Raw genomic sequence first — 25,499 nt, forward strand, 5'->3', positions numbered from 1 at the left:
CTTTTTCTTGTTCTATAGATGCTCTTAACGAAACCTTTAAGCAACTTGATATGACAACAAACCATAAGCAAAACTGAAGTGCTTTGTTTTAGATAGAGTTTTCTTTCTAATGGGATATATGCCTGCATTCTAATCCTACCTAGATTTTCTCTGTTTCCCGTTCTGCATAGATACAGTTTTCTTTATATATATCGAGGTAAAATGCAGTTCAATGTTAAAATGATTAAAAATGGTTGGAAGCCAACCTGCTTCAGTGTTCTCAATCATTTTATTTAAGCTTTGACTTGTATTTCTTCTTCGTCCAGGCATTTTTTTTAAACCTTTTCATCCCTTATCAAATTTCAGTAAGAGGTTGCCCATTTGAACACTTGAAGTGGTTTAGAGCAGATCTGGAGAGGCACTGCAACCCCATCAGAGGAGGAGCTTGGACCCATCTTCGTTGCATCCATGGGGCCAAGTCACTCAGCTCTCAAGGTGTCAGAATTTATGGTTTCATTTCAGATCCATCTATCATTTTCAAATTCACGTTTGAATTAGAAATACAATACATAGCGGGGCAAGTCTGCCCCACCGAAAGAGGTATGGGCTTAAATCGATTTATTTGGAGCCGTTCGATGCACTAGGGCGGTTGCGTGGGACTGTGGCATATGGAGGGTTTTGCTCTAGAGGCAGCTGATGATGGTCCAATAAATGGTATGTGGACCGGAGGGGAGCTGCAGTCCTGCCATGCAGTACCTTTGCACGCTGGATGGGTGAACGAAGGGGAGAACAAATTTGCACCTGCTCATACTTACTGATGCAAGACATTCCACTATTTCCCATGTTAAATGGCCTCATATTCAAACATGATGTTGGGATTCACCACAATTTGTTCTTAAGTATCTGTTTGGCTGATACAAATTCTAAAAGAAGGAGGCGGTTTCTCTGATGGCTTAGATTTTTACTGAGTGTTGCCCAGAGCCAGCTGCTGAATCTTCCACCTTGATATTCAGGTATTCATCAGCGTGTGTCATATAAAACTCACAGAAAATCCTCTAAAACTAACCCTCAAGGCCCTCGAAGCAATAAAATCCGTCGTGTCAGGGGGGTATATGTCCACCCAGAAGAAGACCGGCCGCTCCACAGTACAAAAGAGCTGGTATAACATTGTGTTGTCAAAGCCAGTGACTGTCGCTCCAATAAAATACCTTTTGTTGGAGTTGTTCAAAGCAATAGCAATATTCATCAACATGCCGCCGCTGGTAGGAGACGAGGCCGGGAATGAGGATCCATCACTTTCCTCTGGGGAATATGCCAGGTGACAACCCTAATTGCTCTCTTAACACTTCTGTCATACTCCCAGGAGTATAATTTCCTGTAGGTCAGAGAAGTGTCACCTCCACCAGTGCCAGCAACTAATTCATTTCTTTCCACGTCGGTTTGATTCCTTGCGTAGGATTCTTACAGTGACAGAGAAGAGCTGGTCACAGGCACTGTTTGTAATTCTCTTCCACATGTCGGTTGTAAAATTCAATTTAAAGGTGTTTTTTTTTTTTAAAAAAAAAAAGTTATCGGCATAATATACTTATAGCAGTTGCAATATTCTTAGATAGTAAATATGAGGGATTATTATTCCATTTATAAGGATGTGTTTATCAAAGTTCATTTTGATGCTTTTCTGCGGCTGGTGGATAAAGAAGGCTCGTGGAGAGTCAAACGTCGTATCTTAGGTGCTTGCTCTGTCATTCCTTGCTTTCATTTGGCTTTACTGAGGAAACACATTCTTGAAAACGAGACCTGCAAAATCCCCTGGTAGGGATATGTTGCATCCTATGTGTGCGGCGTGTTGTTTAAGACCAGTAATCTTTATTGGTTGAAGATGAGGCTCTTTCTCAAGTTTAAGCTCGGTTTTCAATTGTGTTATTGGTTACTTTGGTACTTGTAATTTTATCTTTTCTAATCTAATGTCTTTAATTTTGTCTTTAAAGACTGTAGGCCAGATGTTTGGTGTAATACTTAAATTGATGTTTTCTGAAATACTCTATGTCTTGCCGTCGTCACAGTAGCACAGAGCTGCTTGGGTCAGAAGGGACCTCTGGAGCTCCTCTGGTTCCCTCTGTTCCTCCAAGCAGAGCCAGCTTTTGTTTTCTTCATTGAACTGTCTTGTGTCTGAAGTGGGATCAAGCCTAGTAATGATGAGATTTTTGTTTGGTTTTATCAAGTAAAACCTTGATTATTTTCTTTTTTTAACTAAAATCAAGAGTAGGCACCTGGAGGGGAGGTGGTTGTTAGAGCTGGCCATGCTGTGACTATAGGCCAAGATGAAGGTGAAGGCATAGGCATTATTACAAATAAAAGGTAATCAAAGCTTTAAGAAGAAGGATTCAGACTTAGGGGACCTCATTATCTCCATCCTCAATCTCAGATCTTTACTTTCTGAAACTGGATGTCTGAATCTGCCAAAGTCATGAGTGCCATCGTAAGCAGGAGGAACAAGAGGCATCAGAAGCAGCGGGGCCATTCAGGTGGCTACAGACGGGAAAACAGAAATGTTATACAATCTTTAATTATGCTTTCCTTCCAAACTTGTTGCAAAAGCTTGAAGGAAAATGCTACATGTTATGTCTGTGCAGGAGAACCCTATTTTTGGACAAGGACCACAGCAGGTATCACCTGTCTGGACTTGAACACAAGGTTGTGTGTGGCACCACGTGCAGATGCAAAAATTAAACAGCGTGAGAGGGAGTTCTAGGGGACTTTGAGAGCTGTATTCAGTGGGAACAGGACAGCACTTGTACCATTGTACAAAACCTTGGTGAGATCTAATCTGGAGTATTCCAAACCACTGAGGATGCTTATGTTTGCAGAGGGTGAATTCACACTGGTCCAGGTACAGAGAAGCCAAAAAACCCAAAACAAAAAGTTAGGAAACCTTGCTTCATTTAACTCAGTGAAATAAATTCTGAGAAGGGTTGTGAGTTTTGTATATAAATATATCAAGAGGAAGAAAAGAATTATTTTAACTTGAGAACAGTTTTAGTCCAGGAACAATTAGATTTAAGCTTGCTATGGGCAATTTAGACTGGGAGACAGAAGAAGATGCCTAGCTATACGAGAAGTGAGTTCTGGAAGTGTCTTCAATGGCTATACTGACAAAACTGATTTTAATTTGATCTGTAAAATACATGACATATCTGAAATTGCAGGAAAATGGACTTTGTCATCCATGAGATTCAGGAAATTCCCACCAGCTCCAGGTGACGTCCAGAACCAGAAATGACAGTCCCCAGGAGATGGTCCTGTCCCCCTCCAGCTCCAGAACTCACAGGAAGTCTAGCTCTGGTGGGAATCTACGTTCAGCCCTGACTCCACAGACCCAGAAATCAAAAATGGGTTAGAGTCTGAGTTCTGTGTACTAACGGTGACGAAAAAAATGGATATATCTGCTTTTCTTGACAGTGAAGTCAGATATATATCAATATATCTGATACACCAAAAATAGAGCAAAGCGAGAAAGTGATCTCAAAGGTTTTAGCTTTGTCAATCATGGAACTTTTCCACCAGAAGATTGCAAGATAAAAAAGAAAATTAAAATCATGACATGCCATACAAAACCCTTAGCGTGAAGAATGGTAAAAGGGGATACTGAAAGGCAGTGGGCCAATCTCTCTCACCTCAGCTAAGCGACTGTGAAAATTAAAATGTAAATTAATTTGTGGTGTAGATGCTGTTATAATACAGAAGTATAGGTTTCTACAAACACCAAAAAACGCCCAAACCAGCTGGGGTTTAAGGAATTTCCTGAAGAAAAAGGCAGCCACACCTGAGTTAATATAAGATGTAAGAAAGCCAAAACCATTATTCCTTCTGTGCGTCGGTGAGTGCTTTAGGTGCCGTGTCCTCTGCTTTTATGGGATGTGAGCGCTAGGACAAGCGGAGAGTCGGTACCAGCCACAAAGCACCATACGTATGTCTAGTGCAGTTCTGCTTTCAGACATGGCCAGTCATTTCCTACTGAAATAGGTGTAGAAAAATTAATACATCCACCTCCGCAGCAATTAGCGTCAACCACATCAGTGTAAAAGACGGTGCAAATGAAGATGTGTGCTGCACGTTTGCTTCGCCGGTAGAAGAGCGATGAAATACTCTGCGTTGCCATCCAGGGTGACGGCACATTTTTCCACAAACTCAGTTCTGGAGTGATTTTTTAAATCTGCAGAGAAGTTACGGTTATGAGTTGGATAGGACTGCCTGGAGCATCAGCAGCTTTGGGGTTATATTTGTTTTAAGTTGTGATTTATTTTGTATTGTGGTTACTGAATGGAGACTGTAAATGCTGCCTGGAAAGGACTCTCCACTGCTCATCTAGGCTCCGTGTAGGTGGAGCGTGAAATCTCTTTTGGCTTTTTCAGTGCTTCTCCAAAGTTTTAACTGCTCCTTGGGCTGCAGCAAATTGATTTTTCAGATTTTTCACTTTATTTTCTAAGGCTGTATTATGCTGCTCTCCAGACATCACGTAACTGGGTTCAGGGTTTTTCTTAGTAAATACATTAGTGGTGATAGAACATAGTCAAGGTGGGGTTTAGCAGTACTTCTTAAAATGTAGCGTATCCTTTTTTTACTAGTGAGATTGTTCGCTAAGGTCTGTGAATACTTTCTAATGGATAAAAAATAGGTTTCTTGTGATGATGTCTTTCACAGGCAAAACATCTTTTGTTTTTCCACTTCGGTTCGATGCATGTTTTGAGCAGTTAGATTGTGCCGGTTTATATTAGAAATGCAGCCTTTCTGTAGCTTGGCAGGTTTTGTGGTTAGTCTGTGGTTGCTTAAATGGTGAAATCATGAGGGAGTGCAAAGTGACCATCTGAAGGACGGGGAGGGGGTTTCTAGACCCACCTTCATACCTTCAACAGGCAAGACAGGGATGAAGATTTGGCCAAGCATATCCTCTAGGTAAGCACAGATCATTGAGGATGTGGTCAAAGAGTCACCTTAAGTGAGCGTATGGCTGTGTTTGGGCCAGAGACTGGTCCTGAACTTCCCTGTTCCCTCTTGGCCATGTGTTCCCACCGTGTCCCTTTCCACTGGTACCCTTACTCACTGGTGCTTTCCGTAGTACCAACGATTACTGGCCAAGGGGTGAGTTGCACTGTTCTACCAGAAGACTAAGTCAGCCGAAGGTTTGATTTATCTTAGATCAGTTTAAGGTGATCACGGAGCCAAAGTACAAAATCTGTTCCGTCACTGTCTGCACAGAAAGGAGAAAATAAGACAGAAGAAAATGAGCAGGTTTACATCTTTATTGATGATAAAATTTGCCCATAATTTTCCCTTCCATGCTATTCCCACCATAAAATAACACACAGAATAAGAAATTGAGTACTTAGACTACAATACGGCCCCATCAGCATGTCAGCGCCGCAGACCTTGGTGTTGCAGAGGGATGCTCTAGTAGGTTTTACGGGAGCTGACCCGACCATCGGAGGAGTCAAGTGCGGCGGTGTGGAGCCCAGCATGGGCTGATTTAATCTCTGCAGCTCTTCAGGCATGCTGCTGCTACCCACTCCAGCCAGCTGAAAGTTGGGCCAGGTCTCTCTGTGCTCCGGTATAGAGCAGAGCTCAAATGAAAGCAGAAGCTGGATGGGAAGCACAGGCTTGCAGAGCCTCAGAACAGATAATTGCATCAGCAGGAGGCTTTGAGAACTTCACGGAGGATGCCGATTTCTCACAGGAGCCCTGCTAGCTAGTCTGGAAGCTATCTGTGAAACCGTGCTTAACGAGATGTGAGTAGGCTGCTGAAGAAAGAGCAGCAGCAAGCATCTCCAGCTCCCTTGCTGCACTCGCATCAGCAGGCGCCAGTGTGGCCCTTCGCGTTGTTAACTGTTGATGTCTAGGATATTAAGTTTGTTGTTTTAGTCCAAAATGAAAGGTTTGGGCACTTTCTGCCCTTGCTCGTGGTGCTTTTGTTCCCGTTATTGGCATGACCTTTCACGCAGCAACTACAAGAAACGGTTCGCTGTAATTAGCCAAGTGAAACCCATTCTGAGCAAAACTGGGTCCTGAGGGGGGTGCTGGTAACAGGGTGCTCATGCACTCCCAAACACAAGGAGAGGATGGCCTAGGTCCTGGGTCCACCCAGGAAGTCCTGCCAGGAGATGAGCAGAGACAGGGCTAGAAACAAGGCTACAGGATCAGGCGTGGTCCATCCAGGAGATGGGCCACAAGCTATCTACCTTGTAGATCCAAGGTCCATCCAAGAAATAGAGCTGGAGGCAAGAGGCAAGTCTGTACCTACAACTGAGAGTCCCAGGCTGAGCTGAAATGGGCCTCCTGGACCATGGGCAGAAGATGTTGGGTGAAGGTCCCGGTGAAGCTGCTCAGGGCAATTAAAGCCTATTGGCACACTCAGGGCAATGACAAACTCTTTATTTTGTCATTTTTATTTTGTCATTTATTTTGACAAACTTAAGTCCTTGATATCATTGACAGCAGTTGGGTAGTATGGAAGACAGTCAAAGGATTTGTCGGGTATCAAAGGGATGCAGTGAATTTGGCCTGCAGAAGTGAAGAAGAGATGGGTGGACCCGGAGGAGTCGGTAACGTGGGGAGGAAGGTAAGATGGGCACAGTCACCAGGGTGAGGGCACTCGGATCCACTGGCATGGGCAGAGCGTTGGCCATGGGAAGAGGTAGATAAGAGCATGGTGCAAACCACATGCCTTAGGTGGGACTGCAGTGACCTGAAATATAAGGGAGTGGGAATTTTGTACCCAGGAAGCTTGGAGGTGAAAGCTGGTAGTGTCAGCCAAGGACAAGCAGTAGTGAAAAAATAGCTCCCAGGGCTTGTCGTTCAGATCCTGCTGCTGGCATCCATAAAGGAGAAGCCGTAACTCATTATAACCGCCCTTCCCTCCTTCGCAGTGCTTAGGAATTTAACAAGAGCATTCTTTAAAATACAGTTCTTAAAAAAAGTCATGAATTCACAATAAACCCTTAAAAAACATTCTCAACTGAAAGAGGCTCTTATCGTTTGCAGATGGGCCAGGCATCCTTGCGATGAGACGTGGTTTCAATAGACAAACGCGTTGCTCATCGGTTCAGCATGACAAAGGGTATTTGTCCCACCGCTCCCACGCACAAAGCAGCCAGGCAAGAAAAAGAACGTCACAGGCATAGAAATACTTGAAAAGGGAGGGGAAAAAAAATCCAGCTACGTAAAGACCTCAGCCGGTAAGAAGCTGCTTTGGATGCAGTCGTTTCCACTAATCTGCCTGAAGACCCCTGCGTTATTGTAGGGTTGAAATAAAAAATATTATTTTATGCTAGAAATGGAGCGGTTACAGATAGCAGGGCTGGCAGGGTACCCGAGTGGCACAGTTAAGGGACAACCTGAGCCCTGCCTCTGCGGCGATGCCATGCCTGCGGCTTTGACGTGGTCAAGACAAGCCAAATGGATGCGGCCGCGTTAATTCTTGAAGAGAAGCCGGCTGCCCGTATAGCCTAATGCTCCTCACACGGGCTCCTCGCGCATTGCTTTACTCGCCTGTAAAATATGTTTACAGACGTTATCGTATGGATTAGCTGCTTCTGAGGTTTAGGTGTAAACCTCTTGCACGTGGTTTAAAATGACGTTGCGTGAGCACAGTGTTGGTATTGTTCGTGTGTAATAGGTATCTCGTGGTACGTCAACTCTCCGATGACAGTTTGATTTGATTTTAATACGGCTGTTTGCGTAAATAATGGCAAATTAGTAACTTGCCACTCGGGGAAAGTGCTTGTGGGTTAAACTAGTCATGGCAGAGGAGTGGGGATTCGATATTCCCAGACCCAGGTTAGCGCCTGCCAGAGCGCTTCTGCTTTAACGAGTACTATTTTTTGGCAATGTTTATCTGCGTTACATCTATTGATACCAGCATAAGCAGCCTGGTGACGTAACACTTGTTCATTCAGCAGCATCACTGTAATGCCAATCAAAATAACAGCAGCCATCTCTTGCGTAGTTTCTTCTGTCTTTAGACCCAGGGGGTGAGACAGTAAATTAAAGCATTTTTCTCATTGTAATGTAGGAATTCGATAGTGAAATTTAGCAATATAGTGAAATACAGGCCATATTCCTATATCTAGAAATACATTCCTGTATAGGAAAATAGTGGAATACAGGAATCGCATAGGGAAAGGGCTTGTTTGAGGCTGGGCTGTAGGTAGTGGCAAGGCACACGAGGGAGCGGTCACAGTCCAGTGCAGTATTTGTAACAGCGGCTGTTTCCCCAAACACATACGACGATTGCAAAAAAAATTGTCTATTTTTTCAAAATTAGGACATTGGCATTAAGACCAAAATAAATGGTACTTTATGTAAACCGGACTTCATTTTCCATCGTTCAGGAAACTGAAAAGGAGAAGCCCACCAGATGTTTTCCTTTTCGTGAAATAACATCCGTCATTAATGTGAAGCAGAAAATAATTGTCAGACTTCACACAGCATCCTGAAATGATCCCAGCACATCGTGACTTTTTGTGAGAATTTTGGGTTAAAACTTGGCGTAATCTTAGCAGCTGTTGTTGGGAGTTGCATTTGCTTTCAGAAGTGTCAGTTCAGTAAGGACAGAGCAGAATTTTTCTGACCGAGAGAGCCTTGAAAGACCTGTTCACCATCTCTGAGTCCTTAACTTCGTAAATATTAAAATAAGTTATTAGGAAGGGGTTGGGGTTTTTTGTAAATCCTGTTGTGCAACCCTTGCCAGGGCTTAAACCTTTCTGTTGGAGCCACTGAGAGTATAAATATATTTCAGAAACAGCAAGTAAGCGCTAATGATATGCCCACAAGACATAAAACAAATTATTAGAAGGGGTTGGTACGTTTTCTAGCCTATTTGGAGAGTCGTTCGGTTTGCTTATATTGAATAAAAAAACTGTGAAATAGTATTTTTAAAGCCTTTCGTTTGAAGAAACTGAGAGGTTGTTCTATAAGATATTTTTCCTTTTCCTAGTAGCCATATAACCTCAAGTTGCACCGGGGGAGGTTTAGATTGGATATTAGGAGAAATTTGTTTACGGAGAGAGTGGTCAAGCATTAGCACAGGCTCCACAGGGAGGTGGTGGAGTCACCATCTCTGGAGGTGTTCAAAAAACATGTGGACGTGGCACTTCGGGACATGGTTTAGGGGGCATGGTGGTGTTGGGTTGATGGTTGGACTTGATGATCTTAAAGGTCTTTTCCAACCTTAATGATTCTGTGGTCATTTACAAGGATAGTCCCGGCATTTCAGATAAAACTGCCTACAGGTGACACCTGTCTTGACCAGACTGTTTCCCGGGAAGAGCGATGGCCATCCCATCTAAATGGGTTTGGAGACTGCCTTGGGCTCTTGACTGCAGCCATATCCCAACGTGTATATTTAGGATTGTTGCGGTTCTTTTATTTCTTTCTCCTCCAACAATGATGACAACCCATTTTTCTTTGAGCAAGTAACTGAAGGACTTTGACCAGCCGCCAAGAGTAGGTGCGTCGGTGTCTGTTCCTGGGTGGTTGCTCTGCAGGAGCTGCTGCTGCTGCCTGGGAGAGGTCTGTGGTAGAAAGCTCAAGCAGTGTAGGACTTTTGGAAATGAGCATTTTGATCGTTTTAAACTTGAGAACGGTGTTAATGAGGGTTTTCAGAGAAAAGATGGAAAGAAAAAATTAGGTCTTCCCTGGTGGGTTTTAAAAGTCTGCCACAGGAAGACTGTGTGGAGGTTCCTAATTTGCTGATACTCAAGTTCTTTAATGCATTTTACCACTTTCCAGCACTGTACATTTGACCTTGTTACCGTATTTTTAGTAAGGTTGATTTAAAGTATTTGGGACAAGGCATGTCGGAAATAAGTGAAAGGAAAAAAATAAATTATGCGAAAAATCAATTAACAGCTTGAATTCAGTGGTAATAGCTCAAAACCCAGCATCTCTGTCTCCCCTTATGATTTTGCTGGGTATTTTCTGATTTCCCCTCGCTTTCACCTGGGAGGTTAAAATAATCTTCATTGGATTCATTGAGGAGCGGTACCCAAATTGGGTGATCCGAAAAAACCAGCCCTGGCTCTAGCCTTTCAGGCGAAGGTTTTGCCTACCTAGAGACCTCAAAATGTCTCTACTATATTTTAGCTTGAAACCGATTTTGACTGACAAAATGCCAGTCAGGAGACGAGCAGAAGTGGCTCAGCTGTAAACATGATCTTCCCTGCAGCGGGGTGCTCGCATCTGGTGATAAATGCTATTTTGTGCCGGGAGGCTGCGTCCGGAGGGGCGATCCCAAAAGCTGGGCAGACATCACGCCAAGGTTGCACCCGTTGGGTCCATCTTCTGGGAATAACCCAGAGCAGTGTTTGCTGGCGGCGTAACAGCAAGTTTCAAGTAACTATAATGGTATATCGTTAAATTAGATTATCTAAATAGAGTTTCCGTTTATTTGAAGACTTATATCGGCGTTATTAAGGGGTTAGGTGTGGTAGGAGCTATGAGAGCCGGCGTTGGAGCAGGACTCCAGCGAGTTAGGGCATGTAGGAAGGTAAAGAAGCATAAAGATGGGAATAATTTCAAAGATTTTAAAATCTAAGGTAAATTTTTACAGTCTAAGGTAGAATCAGGGAACAGGGGGTGACGTATGACCTTCTCTCTGATTAAAACTGCCCGTGTGCTTCATATTTCCGTTCTCCAACACAGCTTTATAAATAGCGGCATCGATACACTTCTATCCGAAAACTTCCTGGAAACGGTTCAAAAAAGCCGGCGGTTTTTTTTTCTGCAGCTTATCAGAAGCAAAAATTGTTGAAACTTCCCAGGTTGCAGGTGGTGAACCGGGTGATAAACTCTAACGAGGGGGAGGGAAAAAAAAAAAAAAAAAAAAATTAATCTTTTAAATAACATGCTCGTGTTGGCAGCGACGCGCTGACGCTTCGGAAGAGCTCAAGGAACTTGGCTGGCCTTGCCGCCTAATCCCGCCGCGGGGTTAAGGAGCCGGAGCGCAGCAGCCCGAGTTTTCGGGTTTCCGGGTGGGCGCCTGGGAGAGGAGCCGCCCCCGCCTGTGCGCAGCCTCGTGCCTCCCTGCGGCCCCAAAATACCCCCTGCTCGTGTGTCCCGACGCTGCACCCTAGGGAAAAAACCCAAACCCGGCAGCTGTGACCTTTCTGCGAGTCCGAAACTGGAGGGGCCGTAAAATGCCAGAGCTCGGCCGGAGGACGGGGTAGAGTCGCGGGCTGGAAGGAAGCAGGCGTGTTCCCGGGAGGAGATAAATGGTGGAGGCGAGCGGGAGCGATGGAGTATTCGGAGAGTGAAGGCGACTCCTCCGACGAAGAGTGCCGGTTCTCGGGGAGCAGCGATGAGTGTTCCTGCGACGAAGCCCCGAAAGGGTCCGAGTCGGTGCTCGCCAGCCGGGCTCTTACGTAATTAACTCGCGCCTTTCACGCCCCGCGCCGCTGGTGGTCACTTCTGCGTTCGACGCCGCGCGCTTCGAATAACTACTGCCGCGTTCCACGCCGCGCGCTTCAAGCAGCTACTTGCTGCATTTAGTGCCAGGAGCTTCAACTAATTACCGCCGCGGGGCACTTCTGATAATTACCTGTTGGGTGTAACGCCGCGGGCGGTCGCTGGTGGCCACCCGCCGAAACACCTTTTAAATGACAATTTGTTTTGCTTGAAGGCGACTGAGGGTAATTTGTAGATCGGTGGCGTGGGCCCAGGTTACCCCCGTCATTATTTGAAGCGTACGTGAGGTGTTGGCAGCGTTGGGAAGTCTGAGCGTGCCTTCTGTTTCACAGCTGATGCACGTAGAGGTTTAATGTTTGCGTAGAACTGAAAATACGGTGAGTTTTTTCCTTTTGTTTTTAGAAACTTGATGAGATTTTTAATCCTGATGGGTAAACGCCCCCCAAGAGGAGAGCATGGGAGGGTATAAACCCGCTCACCATGGATTTAGGCTGTGGAAACAGAAAGCTGCTCTCCCCCGTCGCTCCCTGCGTTCGGTATTTGCGGGACAAGGGTCCTGCAGCGGTGGCTTGTAGGCAGGGATGTGTAGGATGGCTTTGGAGGTAGCGATTTCTTCGTTTATCGCTTCATACATGAGCCACTTTATCATTCCTTAAAAAAAAAAAAAAAAAAAAATCCTTTAAAAAAAAATTTCAAAAATTTATTACAAAATACTTTTTTGTGCATTACGAAATCCTTTTTTGTGCATTACAAAATCCCCGCCATCCCTCTGGTTCCGGTGTTTGTGCTACGCGAGACGCCCGTTGGGAACGTGCCCGCGTTCTACGTTGATTCCGCGCTGATTAAAAGGTTGTATTAATTATAAGAGGGTGGAAACCCTAACGGTTACTTGTGCGTTTTAATCTCCGGCGTCAAGGTTCATTTAACATGTTTGAACCGAAGCCACCGATAGCTGCATTTTCCTTCTCTGTAACCGTGTAACTGTAACGTGGTCACTATAATCATCTCTATAGTGAACTGCGGTTCTGTGGCAGAAAGGCAGCGAGATGGCGGGACAAAAAAGTTCATTTTTAACAGGAATTAATGAGCAACCAGAAAGTTTGCGTGCTCGTTTTGATGTGTTAATATACCGGCAAAAGTTGGCTACAGCAGCTTAATGGGATATTAAATATTACCATTCCTTATCCTCTCTATAGTTACCAAGGTTTAGAAGTTAATAGAGATAATCGGCTGCTGCTATTCGGCTACTTCTTTCTACTTCTACTTGCTTTAAGTTACCGTAATTTTGTTTATCGGTATGGATAAATTAGCACTAACTTAATTTCGTTGCAAACAGACTCAAAGGCAGCATTTGAATACAGGCTTGCATATTAATGTTTCTTTCATTTGTATTTCTGCTTACTCTGTTTTAAAGATACTAAAGATAGCTCAAAAGTAATTAAAGTTAATTAATGATTACCTTAAAGGGAGAGTGCACATTCCGGTATGAGTGCACACGTACCACACTATTTTTTACTATATTACTGCTTTAATACTCCCAATCTTTAAATAGGGGAACTGCTATTTCTAACAGCATTTTTAAATCTCATTTTCTACTTCGGTGGGAACGTACAGTGGTTTTCCAGTCTAAATGAATTAGGTGTGTTTAGAAGAGCTGGGTCTCTTTTGCCTGTAATCCACTTACCCTTCATACTTGGAAAAGTTTGGAGTGGATTTGAATAAAACAGTGACTTGGAATCCTGTGCATTTGTTTGGCCAACACAGAAATGCAACGACAGCTCTGTAACCCTGACGAAACACCGAATCGCTCTGGCTGGAATAAATGAACTTTATATTTTATAGCTTGGGCTGGCCACGGCCAAATTCTCGGTGGGGCAGGGAAAGGGAGAACACAAAGCATTTGGTAATGAAGATAGAGAAAAAATTCGAAGGGCAATATTATTAAGTTCTGAATAGCTGGTGAAAAGTACCAGCGCAGCGTTTTAATGCCAAGGCCGTTCAAAAGCTCCGTCCTCATCAGGTCCCTTTTATAGACACAGTCCCAGCCTCCTCCGTGCTCAGATAGCAAACGCGTAGCGAGTCCTATAGCCTACCATACACGTGGTACCTGCTCCGAGTAGCAGAGCTGCCGTCCTAGTTAACTGGATGCTTCTTGGTCCAACATGGAGATATTACGTAGGTTTTTGGGGAGAAGGACATGAGCAGAAGTCTAAATACTCATAAACAAATCTATGCAAATAGCTAATATTTTGGTAAAACTGCTTCTGTGCACAAATGTGCATAGTAAGAAACGAGACTTTGCCTAAAACAGACGAGAAGCATGGGCTGATGCATGGCTGGATGTCTTACGTACAAGGACAGCCCGTTTCTCTCGTTCTGCTCGTGCGTGGTTTTCAGCTTTGGTGTGCTTGAAGCCTGTATGGATGATGAGTATCAAATCAGCACAGGGAAAAAGCTGTGAAAACCAGAAATTTATTCTTGAAGTGCTTTAAGAATGCAATATGTTTGGAAATAAGAAGATGATCATGAAAATAATACAGCTTACTTAAGAAATGTGTTTTATCTTTCAGAGAGGATGTCAGAACGGCCAATGTCATTGCGGCTGAAGCGGTAACTTGTCTGGTCATAGACAGAGAGTAAGTACATCATTTTGCTGCCCTGGTGTGGGGTGTATCTCCCGTTCACACCTTTTACAGTATTTAACTAGTGCCTTTGATCATTTTCTCCAGAGAGGTCATTTAATTTTGAGTCATACGTTCACAGTCCTTGATGAACTAGAGGGAAGGTCCCCTTAAATCAACAAGACAAAACTCAGTAGTGACACACGGAGAAAATTAAGAAGCGCAGAAAGACAAAATAGGGGAGATAGCATTACTGTGGAAACGGATCCAGGCGTTATGGCGCAACACAGATTGAGTTCGTGTCGGCAAAATGTCACGAAAGGCATCAAGCTTCTGGCAAACGTTGGAGCAAGATGTTGTTACTCTAGTCCACGTGGGGATGGAGAGCCCTCGTCCAAGGGATGTAGCCCTGCTTGAAGCTCTGCAGCTCAAAGGAGATAGAGGAGATCGAAAGAGTAAAATAATGTCTTGTATAGGGAGCTTGAAGGAATTACGGGGTTTTAACCTGGAAAAGAAATGCCGGGGCTCCAGAAAACAGTGCTGCAAATTCAACTGCTCTCTACAATTGTTGGGAATGGAATTCCAAAAATTAGCATTACCTTGAAAATTCAACGTGATTCTTAGGGTCGTTTTCCATGTATGAGGGCAGTGAAGCACTGGCACAGACCATCAAAAGGTACAGACAAATCTTCCACGGGAATCCTTCCAAGGGAATATAGTATAGATCTGTGAAACCGTGGGAGACGTGGGTAGGATGAATGGGGATTGACTTTTCACTGCCTCCCCCAGTGCAAGAACCCAAAGAAACCTGCAGGAGGGAGTGAACGCCAAAAGGAGGCGGCTCTTCACGTGGGGATCACTCACAGAGCCATAGGAAAATAAGAATAGTTTGCAAGTGTTCGAAAGGGGAAAAAAATCCGTTGGGTTTACTAAATACGAAGGACCTACGTCTGGGCTAGGAAGTTTTGGAGAGGTGTAGGAGAGTACCAAGGCAGATATCACAAATGGTTACTCTGTCCTTGAACTCTTCCCTGGGCACATAGTTCTGATGCAAGACACCATCAAACGTGAGATGCTGGGTTGGGAGTCACCTCAGAAGCCCTTCTTGTATTCTGATGAGATAGTGAGAGATGCTGGAGTGTCTTGTAGGGACGATCTGCATACGTTCGATCCTGCTTTAATACAGGTGTTTTGTGTTCAGTTCTCTCCTGAGGTTTCTTACAGTCCTTCCATTCTAGAAATCTAGTGTTCTGTAATGGCTGCACTGGGGAATAATTCAAAAATCCTAGGTCTTCTGTTAAGTCGGTTTGGTTCTGATGCATTTAAAAAAAAATACGGTCTATCCATTGAAAACAGATGGTGAGCTTCAGGACTGTCAGCTGAGTGGCTTCCTTGCACATACACAAGCAAGGTAGCCTGGTAGATAAAATACACATTATTCCTTTTCATCTTGTGGGAAAAAGAGAAGAATAGACATAATTAGATAATTTAGCAAGCATTAATTCAGAGAAATATAAAGCAACAAGTAAGTGATGCATTTTGTCTGAATGCTTCTGCAAGGGATATTTTTGTTTTGCGCTGTAAGCATTTTTAAAAAAGCAAATAACTAGTAATTGCAGTGTCAGTCCTTACTGATGGTTCTACAGACTGTTTCTTTCCTTGCCTACTGTGCCTTTTTCTCAGCATGTTATGCCCTTGAAATAGTAAGGAAGTACAAGTTAAATTTAAACTGATGAAGCTGTAGTTAATCTATACCAGAGATTCTAGTAACGCTCTGCCATTAGTAGCAGAGAAATACTATTTATAGGAATCCTATTTATAGTGCAAGAAAAGTAATGCTATTTATAGCGCTATTTATAGTTCAAGGAAGGTTGTCCTGCGTCCTGACCAGTTCTGACTTTCTTGTCTTAGAATTCTTGTCTTGCCTTTTAGATTATTGTTTTATAGTTACGCGGATAACTGTAGAAGCTAATTTTAATATGGAGAAAATCTACTAAGACTTCTGTAAATTTGGAAAACTGTGCAGACGCTGTTCTGTTAATGAGGAGAAGTAGCGTTTCTTTATATCCAGATACACAGAATATTACAACATTTGGTTTGTTACAGCGGCCACGGGAGACGTTCACATTGAGTTATATGCAAAGTCGCAACGGAAACTGGAAGTCAGAAGCTGTTCACTCTGAAGGAGTGACGCATGTCATTAAGGTTGCCTAATATTTTCCATTACAAGACAAGCTCTTTACTTAATCAAACGGAACTATGGAAGCAGCAATTTTCATGCTCTGTGTGCGTGTCTCAATCGGAAATGTTTCAGCAAAATTGATGTTGCAATTTCAAAGAACAAGTTACGGGAAAATACCGTTTCCTTAACGGTCAATCCATTTCTCTGAGAAACTGGAGAATTGCAGCCTTGCTGACAGTATGGTTAATATTACCCATTGTCATTATCTTGTCATCAGAGTAACTCTTCGAGCTTCCTTTTAAAATTCTTCCCAAGACATCCAAAAATTGTTCCACAGAACACCTGAGAGCCACACTGCTAATACAGCTGCCGTGTTCCCATCTAGTTAATACTTGAGCTATGAGAGTCATACCTTGGTATCGCAGCAAGTTATTCCTAAGAGAAATGGAGGACTGGTCTCTGGATTTGGCAATATTATGAGCAATTGTAGGGCTGTTTTAGTTGCTGGAGGATTTTGAGGGTAATAATACAGGAAACTTTCTTTATATGGATGAGCCAGGCCACCAAGCAAGCTCTGGGAGAGTTGGGTTTGAGATGGGGACGTTGCTTAAGCCCAAAAAGATGAAATTGTTTGCCTAAAGTCATTTCTGAAATTCAAAAAATAGGTAGTAAAAGGGTACAGGGGTGAAGCAGTGGGAGTTGAAAATACCACGAGGAAAGCCCAACGGCAGTACATGATGGGTCTTTAATTACCAAACTCTCGCAGTGTCAGTGCTGCCTCGCTTTTTAATATCCTTGTGAAACAGGAAGGCCATTAGAGTCACAAAAACACCCCAAAGATACCCGAAAAGTAGTGTAGCCATTTCTTGCAAATAGCTTTGCAACAGTGGATTTTCTGCGTCCTTTCCTGGTGTAGAAACAAGCAGAGTCGTGATCTAACAAAGAAAACGACCTGCAGTGCAGCAAGCATTTGATGTGTTCCATGGACTTTAAGCCATTTTGTTCCCACTTGTCCTTGTCCTGAAAATATTTGTTATTAAGGACATTGACATTCTTCCCATCTTGCAATTATCTTTTTAAGTCCCTTCCTTTATCAGAATAATGAATTTCAGTGGGATTTGGTTCTTAACGCTCTCTGGCTTCATCAGCAGTCTCCAACACACAGGAGGTGAGATGAAGCCGATCATCCGACTCCAACCAAGCTGTAGGAGAAATTTCAGCTGACTTTGCTAAGGCTTAACGTCAGATTATGCTGCATTTCACTCCCATGTGAGTGAATAAATATTGCTCGTTAACAACCTGCGAGTTGAACATCCTTCTCTCTAAATTGGAGAGATACGGATTTGATGGGTGGGCTGTTAGGTGGATGGTTGCATCCAGAGGGTAGTGGTCAATGGGTCAAGGTCCAGATGGAGGTCGGTTACGAGTGGTGTCCCTCAGGGGTCCGTACCGGGACCAGTACTCTTTAATGTCTTTATCAGTGACACAGACAGTGGGATCGAGGGCACCCTCAGCAAGTTTGCAGATGACACCAAGCTGCGTGGTGCGGCTGACACGCCTGAGGGACATGATGCCATCCAGAGGGACCTGGGCAAGCTTGAGAAATGGGCCTGTGCAAACCTCATGAGGTTCAACAAGGCCAAGTGCAGGGTCCAGCCTCTGGGTCAGGGCAACCCCTGGTATCAGCACAGGCTGGGGGTGAAGGGATGGAGAGCAGCCCCATGGAGAAGGACTTGGGGTCCTGCTCTGGAGCCCCCCAAGCAGAGGGAATCGTGGGCTTATCCTGAAAACAGAAAGGCATGTTGTGTCAGGAATCTGTGAGGGGTCTGGAGCACAAGTCTTATGAGGAGCGGCTGAGGGAACTGGGGTTGTTTAGGCTGGAGAAGAGGAGGCTGAGGGGAGACCTTATCGCTCTCTACAACTACCTGAAAGGGGGTTGTGGCAACGAGGGTGTTGGTCTCTTCTCCCAAGTAACTAGTGATAGGACAAGAGGAAATGGCCTCAAGTTGCGCCAGGGGAGGTTTAGATTGGATATTAGGAAAAATTTCTTTACTGAGAGGGTGGTCAGGCATTGGAACAGGCTGCCCAGGGAGGTGGTGGAGTCGCCATCTCTGGAAGTGTTCAAAAAACGTGTGGATGTGGCGCTTCAGGACATGGTGTAGGGGACATGGTGGTGCTGGATTAATGGTTGGACTTGATGATCTTAAAGGTCCTTTCCAACCTAGTGATTCTGTGATTCTGAATAAAGGCGCAAAATTTGTGCAGAGATAACGGAAAAGTGATGGAAGAGCAACCGCACATGAAACACATGGAGAAAAATACGTTTAAGGTAATAGGGATTAATTTCCTAGGGATTCAGTAGGCTGGAACCTAGTAAGGAGGATGTGTCCAGCATGGATGTCTGTTTTGAGTGAAAATCGCTTTGAAGAAGATAGTAAAGGAGTAGTAGTGAAGGGACTCCCAGGTGTGTTTGGATACGGATGTGTTTAGATATGAATACCATAAATACGAAAAGTTTTTGTGGAAAGAGAGATTTCTGGACCTGTGTCATTATAAATTACTGTAAATTTCCAGAGAAGAAGGAAAAATAATTGCTATTAAAAATGGAAAATCCCAGATACTCCTGAATAGGATAGTGTAGCAAGTGGTCACTGAGCCAGCAGAGTTGGTTGGAGCAGGTGTTGGCATGTAATGAACACAAAGTTACGGGTTGTTTTTCGGTAAGCAGTGATGAGTGGACCCTGGAAGATAACCTTGGATGGAATGAAAATTTGTTAATTTAGCTTAAATTAAATAGTTTAAAAAGCAGATCCGTAGCTCTGATCCTCAATATTAAAAATGGAAAATTGAGATATTAAAGGAGCTCTTGGGGATGTCAGCTGGACAGGGGCACCTACAACTCCTTCATCTCATGGGCTTCAGTTCTTAGAAATCTGCATTATAGAAAGGCAACACATTTAGGAAACTATTTACAGGGTTTTATAGGAGTTTGTGTTTGGGAACAGCTGGAGAGAATTGACTTCTTGGTTTAAGATCGCTACCAGTATTTAGAAAACCTATAGAAAATGAAGCACAGGTCAGAGGTGGGATTTCCAGGTGAGGTAGCTGCTGTGATGCAGTCGTACAAGCTCTACAGTGACCGCACTGGGAGTACCATTAATTTTGGTCACCCAAGGAAGGGGACTACGACGGCAAATAGATTATTTATTATAACATTAAGAGTTGTTACCTTGCCAGAAAAAAAAGTGTAGTCCTTCTTGTTCAGGTGTATTTCAAAGAAACGGGCTTAGTAATTGGTAGGAAAAATTTCCAGGGAATTTCACTTTATATTCAAAATTTCAACATGCCCGTGCACGCTGTCATTGAAGAGGAGGTTCCACTAACCCAGTAGGGAAAACAAAAAGAGACAGTGACGAGGCTGATCGAATGAGGATGACAGCTGAGGGATCTCAGCACTGGGCAGGCTGGTGTCTTCTCCGTGCTCGAGCTTAACAGAAGACCGGGTTGATTCAGCCAGGCTGTCTGGAGGGAAGGAGATGTTCATCCTGCCAACTGTGAAGCACAGACCCAACCAGGGAGCTTAGGAAATTGGCTTGAACAGTTCAGCAGAATCTACATATTGGTCATGGGGATTGTAAAACTATACATCTGGCCATTTCAAGGAATTCGTGGAAGCCTTTGGGTACTTGGGGAGCCAGACGGCTCATAGGAAAAATAGGGTTTTCCTCTGATCAAATGTAAGATCTAGGTAAACATATTAATATTTTATAGAGGTTGTTAGTTATCAGATGTCTTTTATTCTTTTTTAATTCCAAGAGCAATTTTTCTTCACAATTCGTAGGCTTTGTGTGTTTATGACTTTCTAAGATCCTGTGTGAAATAAAATGGAGACCGTTGCTAGTTAAGTATTTCCTCCTGTAATACTGCAGTCATTCATCCTCTAGGAAGAAACTAATTGTGGGAGATGCATGACGTTGGTGTCTCCAAAGTATTTCAAGTTTGACCCTGTCATCTTAGAGAATTTTCAAGCTCCCTGGAGGGGTTATTAGGTTAGTTGCAGAAATACAGTTGGACTGGTTGGGGGAAAGTTAACAATTACGATATGCTGGATTTAATGGATTGGTCCTCTATGAAATTTTCTATAAAACATCTTCTGATAAAAATTGTGCAGACACAAGCGGGACAACCTTGAGTATGTGTTTGGTAAATCAATTCGAACGAGCACGTACAAACACACTTTACTTCCAGCTACTTCGTATGGAGGCACGTTCCTAAAATCTGATTGTCATTAGCACCCTGAGAAACTGATGCAACTTTTTAAACTTTTTTTTTTTCACATGTACCTCTTGAACCTGAAAAAGTTTTTGAAAATGTTCGTAGATTCTCCTGAACTGTAAGAATATTTACACTGAAGTTGATTCAGGTTCATTTTTTATTTATATGTGACTTTTTTCTCCATATAATTTATTTATGTTGATACCAATATTTTCCTGGAGCACTGAGATTTACCAGGTGCAAATGTTGTGGGTGCTGGGAGTGCAGAATTGCCTAATGCAAATGTTAGAGAGAGGAGCTGAAGGAGAAGAGCCACTAAAACTCAAGGCACAGCTGCTGCTGAAACAGGCTAGTAGTGCTACAAAACTACGTGGTATTTGCAGATATTGAGCGCTAAATGCTTTTTTCTGGTTATTGTCGTCTTCTGTTACGCATAGGAAGATGATACAGGTTTTTTTAAGGAAACATTTTAAATATTTCAGGTATTTTCAGATTTTTCACTTTGGATTTTAGGTTTTTGTCCTTATTTGAAAGCCTGATTTGGGTTGGTGAGGGAGATGTCTGTGAGATGTCAAGAAAGGTTGCTGTATCAACCCTCTTGGCAATGGAAATTGGAGAAAAGTAAAATAAAAAAGTATTCTCCTAGCATGGCTGACCCAATACAAGCTGAGCTGAACTTTTTCACTGGAGATTCTAGTTTTTGCTACTTCACTGTTTTTCCCAGTTGGGGTAAAGTTTATCCATGGAGAAAATTGGTTATGAGGAGAGAATAGAAAAAATGAAGAGAGGAGGCTATGCGGAGAAAAAAAAATGAGCAGTTTTCTGATTGAATTCTAGGGGAAGTTGTGACCAAGATGATGCTTCTACAGCATGGAGATAAGCAATAAAAAAATTACTCCAGTGAACTGCAAAATCTTGCCCAGTCCTAAGTCTTGCTTAAGATATTTTAATAAAAACTTAAGGATGCAACAAACTGTTGTTACTCCTTCCAGTGACTTTTTCTTATTTGCCCGTATAATGTTCCAGTAGACAAAGATTTATTTGCGTTGCCAAAAAAACGTTGAATGTTTCACCCTGCCACATTTTCCCAACCACATGAAAGCAAACCAAGCCTAGCTATTTTAAATTGCGTTCTAAGCCTTAGGTCACGTCTTACAGCGTTCCAGGAGGATTATGGTATTACCGTGTCTCACTTAATTGCCTAAAATATCTGTTTGCGGTGCAAGTGAGCATTAACATACACATCTCGCTTTGCTTTCACTGCCGTCTTTCAAGGGTTTGGCTTCAGCCTATGGCACATCTTCAGCACAAGAAAGATGAATCTGTTGAATGAGCTGAATTTTGCATCTTTTCACTGCTGAGTAAGGAATTCTGGGCCAAAAAGATACTCTGGTGATTAACGTGTCTTAACACTGAAAACTGCAGCCTGCCTTGTGAAAAAAACTCTTACACAATTTCCACGCAAGAGCAAAGGGGGCTTTGCCGTCTACTCCTCATTAGCGAGGTCCCGCTGCTTTCCCTGGGCTGCGTAAATGATTTCCTAGATTGTATCATTTAAAATACGACGAATTAAACAAAGTGGAAAACTTGGGGAATTTGTGTGCGCGGAGGATACTTCCACAGCGGCGATGACCGTAATTACGCGAAAGGCCACGCTGGAAAGGCCCGTTACAGCAAGCAGCTCTAGATACAAACCAGTATAAATTGCTCTCCCGACTGTGACCTCTTGCCTCGTATTTATTACAATAATGGGTAAAATACAGCTTTTGCCAGCTGCTGTTCATAAAGCAAGATAATTAAGCCTCCTTTTGTTCTTCTGGAAGTCGTGTCCCCGCTCGCCACGTGCGCACGGGGTACCTCGCTTAGGGCCAGGCATCTCCTGGTGCAGCAGAACACCCATTTAAGACCGCACGGCGCGTTTGAGCTGCTTGGGCAAAGCACGGTCCGAACGGTTTCGTCGCGCTCGAGGCCAAAGGGAACGCGAAGTCACCCTGGTTAAGCTCGCGCGTCACAGGATATTGCACTTCTCACAGCTGCCCTCCGCTCGACCCAAAGAGGTCGATGAGTTCTGCTCATGGCTGCGTTTTCACGAATAGCTGGGGTTTGGAGCTTTTCGGTCGGTAGGTTCTTCACCTGTGGCTCTTCAGCCTACATAATGTCTGAAACTAGGTGATTTAGGGGGAAAAAATGCAAAAGATCCGCAAACTGTTACCTTTATTAACCTGCCCTGTGTCTTCCTCACCTGCTGGATAGCATTCATGCTCTTTCATCCTAAAAGTCTTTGTTGAGCGAGGGCTATATTAAATATTCTGTTCTTGATATTAATTTTGCAAATTTGGTCCTAGATGGTGATTTTTTTTTTCCCAATTTTTTCAACTTTTCAGGTTTTTTCCAACTTCTTAATAGCCATTTCTGTTCTTCAGCTCTATGTTTAGTGCCTCAGGAGCGTCACAAACATATAGAAGCCGGAGGAATTGCAGAACTTTAATTTCTGAAGCCGTGACCTTAAAGCAGAGATTAGTCAAGAGACTGTAGTTTCCAGCAGTTCATCCTTTCAGATTAGCCCAACTCTTTTACATTTTGCAAATGATGCTTGCTTTCTTGACAAAAGAAAACCTGTGTGTGACAGACATGTCGGGAACGGTGGAAATGCCTGGTATGGAACTGTGCTTTTCACCTGGAGTATTTTCAGCCATAGGTGTTAATTGATTTCAGTTATTAAAATTACAAAAAATATCCAATTTGTATTTCTCAGCCTCCGACGCTGGGTAATATCACTACCAAGGACATAACAGTTGTATTTTTTAATTGTTTTTTCTCCGGAGTGATGCTTGTTAGTTGATCAAATGGTCATTGCGTCCATTTGTTTGAATCACTCATGATATAAAAAGATTTTCTAATTCTTTTTCCGGTATGTCTGTGCCCTTTGTATCTCTCCGGGGACAGAGGATGGTGTTAGGGCACTGCTCACTGCTTGTACACAAGACAGCTCAGCACCGAGTGTATCAGGCACTCCTAACATTTCACCCCATTTTACTCAGTTTAACCCAATTAAAGCTAAATTTCCTCTTAAATGTCATTAGCAATTTGGCTTATGAGAATTTGTTTGCCTTTCTGTCCTCACTTTCTTTCCCTTCTCTCCTTCCCCGCCCCCCCTCCCCATTTTATTTCTCTCTCCTGTGTTTTTGGTTGCTGTTTCTCTTAAGATGAGAAAGCTGAGATGATACAGAAATAAAGATTATCCTTCACCTTGAAAGCAGAGAGATTTCCAGGGTTTCTGGTCGGAGGACAGGGATATGGTGCTGGCACCTCACCTTCACGGGCCTTAACCACCGTGTTGACAGATTTACTCTAAAACTTACATTGGAGGGAGAGAAAACTTCAGCAGTAATTGCAGGGGGTTCAGTCCCTAAAAAAGATAGATAAATAAGTTTGGCTCTTCTTGGCATTGGTTATTGCATTTCCACCTCTTCTCCAGCCATGTTTCCCAGCAGATGCCCGGCCCTGGCCCCAGTTTGGTTGGTCACGGCCAACCCCGACATCAAGGGATGGCCCCTGGTTGCTGCCGAAGAGCCGCGTTGGCTCGCTTGGCTCTCCAAGGAAGACTTTTCCTCTAAAAATACCCCTTTGTTTTCACAGCTCCTTCAAACATCTGATTGGCGGCCTCGATGACGTTTCCAATAAAGCCTATGAAGATGCAGAAGCAAAAGCAAAGTAAGTGTCTGCTCCTTGTGTTCAGTGTAAAATCTTAACCTCGTTTTTGTTGATGGTATAACATTGCAATTAAAAAAATCCTGTGTTTTCTCAACACAACAGTGTAAAACAGCTTTAGAAGTAGTGAATTACGTGCTTACTCTGGATTTTCCTCTGGATGAGCCTCCTTCTGTCACCCTGGCTCTCTCCATGAGGGAGGACTGGAGGGAGATGGGTCTCCTCAGGTCAGTGCCCAGAGACGAGTGGTCCCAAGATCCGTGTTAATCACAATATTTGAGTCCACAGAAATGTTGGGTCTTCAAAATTTATGGCAAAATAATTCTCCTGGAATATTTTACGGTGAGAAATTACAGATCCTGGAAAGCTCACGTAATGAAGGAAATTGTTGTTGACTATGATTAGTTTCTTTAGAGAACTCTGTCAGACATTTTCACAAAGTCAAACCATGTTCTGAGACAAAGAATGGGAAATTGAGTTTGTCGGTTTTGAATGAGCAGTAGAGCTACTTTGCTGTGAAGCGATATATTCTTCTGAAGTCCTACTATAAATATTCATTCCTTTCAGAAGTGAACTGTAGCGTATTTTAAAAATATTTGCAGAAAAACCCCACTCTTCATTCATTCTTGATCTACAATTTCGTTTTGGTAGGAAATGTGTTTTTAGAGGAATATGTTCTGATTAGAGGGATATTGAACAGAAGCCAATATGGTCCAAAAGGAAAAGTCGTTTAAACAAAACCTGAATTTGCTCTATGCAGAATTATTTTATTTTTCCTCTTACAGAATTATTTGACTTTTCTTCTGTTTTTCTCTTTTTTTTTTTCTTTTTACCACATTGAAGAAGGGGTTTGGTGTTTTTTCTAAATCAAACGCTCAGTGTGATGGTTAGTCAGTGGTCTGCAGCCATCTAAATTTAAGATTGCTCTTAGGTTATACATAGTAACGTCTCGTTAAACCACAGGGGTTTGAACTAGTGTATAACGAAGGAATTTGGCACTTCTGTGGAGAGAAAATGAGAAGCTCTAATTAGTTGATTAAAAATAACTGTTTGTTTGTTTGTTTCAGAAAGTAAATATGCATCCCAAGCAACTTAGTTTCTTGGACAAGACTTGCTGATACTGCATAGTAGCCACAGATTAAGCTAGTATTTTCTTTTTTATCATCTTTGAGTGATATTTGAAATACATTTTTAATCATGTTTAGTTTATTTTAAGGTACTAGAAGACACCCCAGGGTTGCATTTTTATTTAGAATAATATTTCCCTGCCCCAA

The 25,499-nt window shown here is 43.1% G+C and overlaps 1 protein-coding gene across 2 annotated transcripts in view; it reads left to right on the forward strand.

Moving 5' to 3' along the window:
- Positions 1–25,499, forward strand: part of PRKG1 (protein kinase cGMP-dependent 1) — a gene marked incomplete at its 3' end in the record, with an annotated part of 511,845 nt that overhangs the window by 422,030 nt on the left and 64,316 nt on the right. For both annotated transcript variants that reach the window (XM_082002384.1, XM_082002383.1), the window contains exons 8-9: positions 14,007–14,072; positions 24,154–24,228. In XM_082002384.1, coding sequence (XP_081858510.1) covers positions 14,007–14,072; positions 24,154–24,228 — 141 coding nt within the window. The remainder of the gene's footprint in view (positions 1–14,006; positions 14,073–24,153; positions 24,229–25,499) is intronic.

The sequence above is a fragment of the Phaethon aethereus genome (assembly GCF_964289735.1).
Source record: "Phaethon aethereus genome assembly, chromosome: 7".
Lineage (NCBI taxonomy): Eukaryota > Metazoa > Chordata > Aves > Phaethontiformes > Phaethontidae > Phaethon > Phaethon aethereus.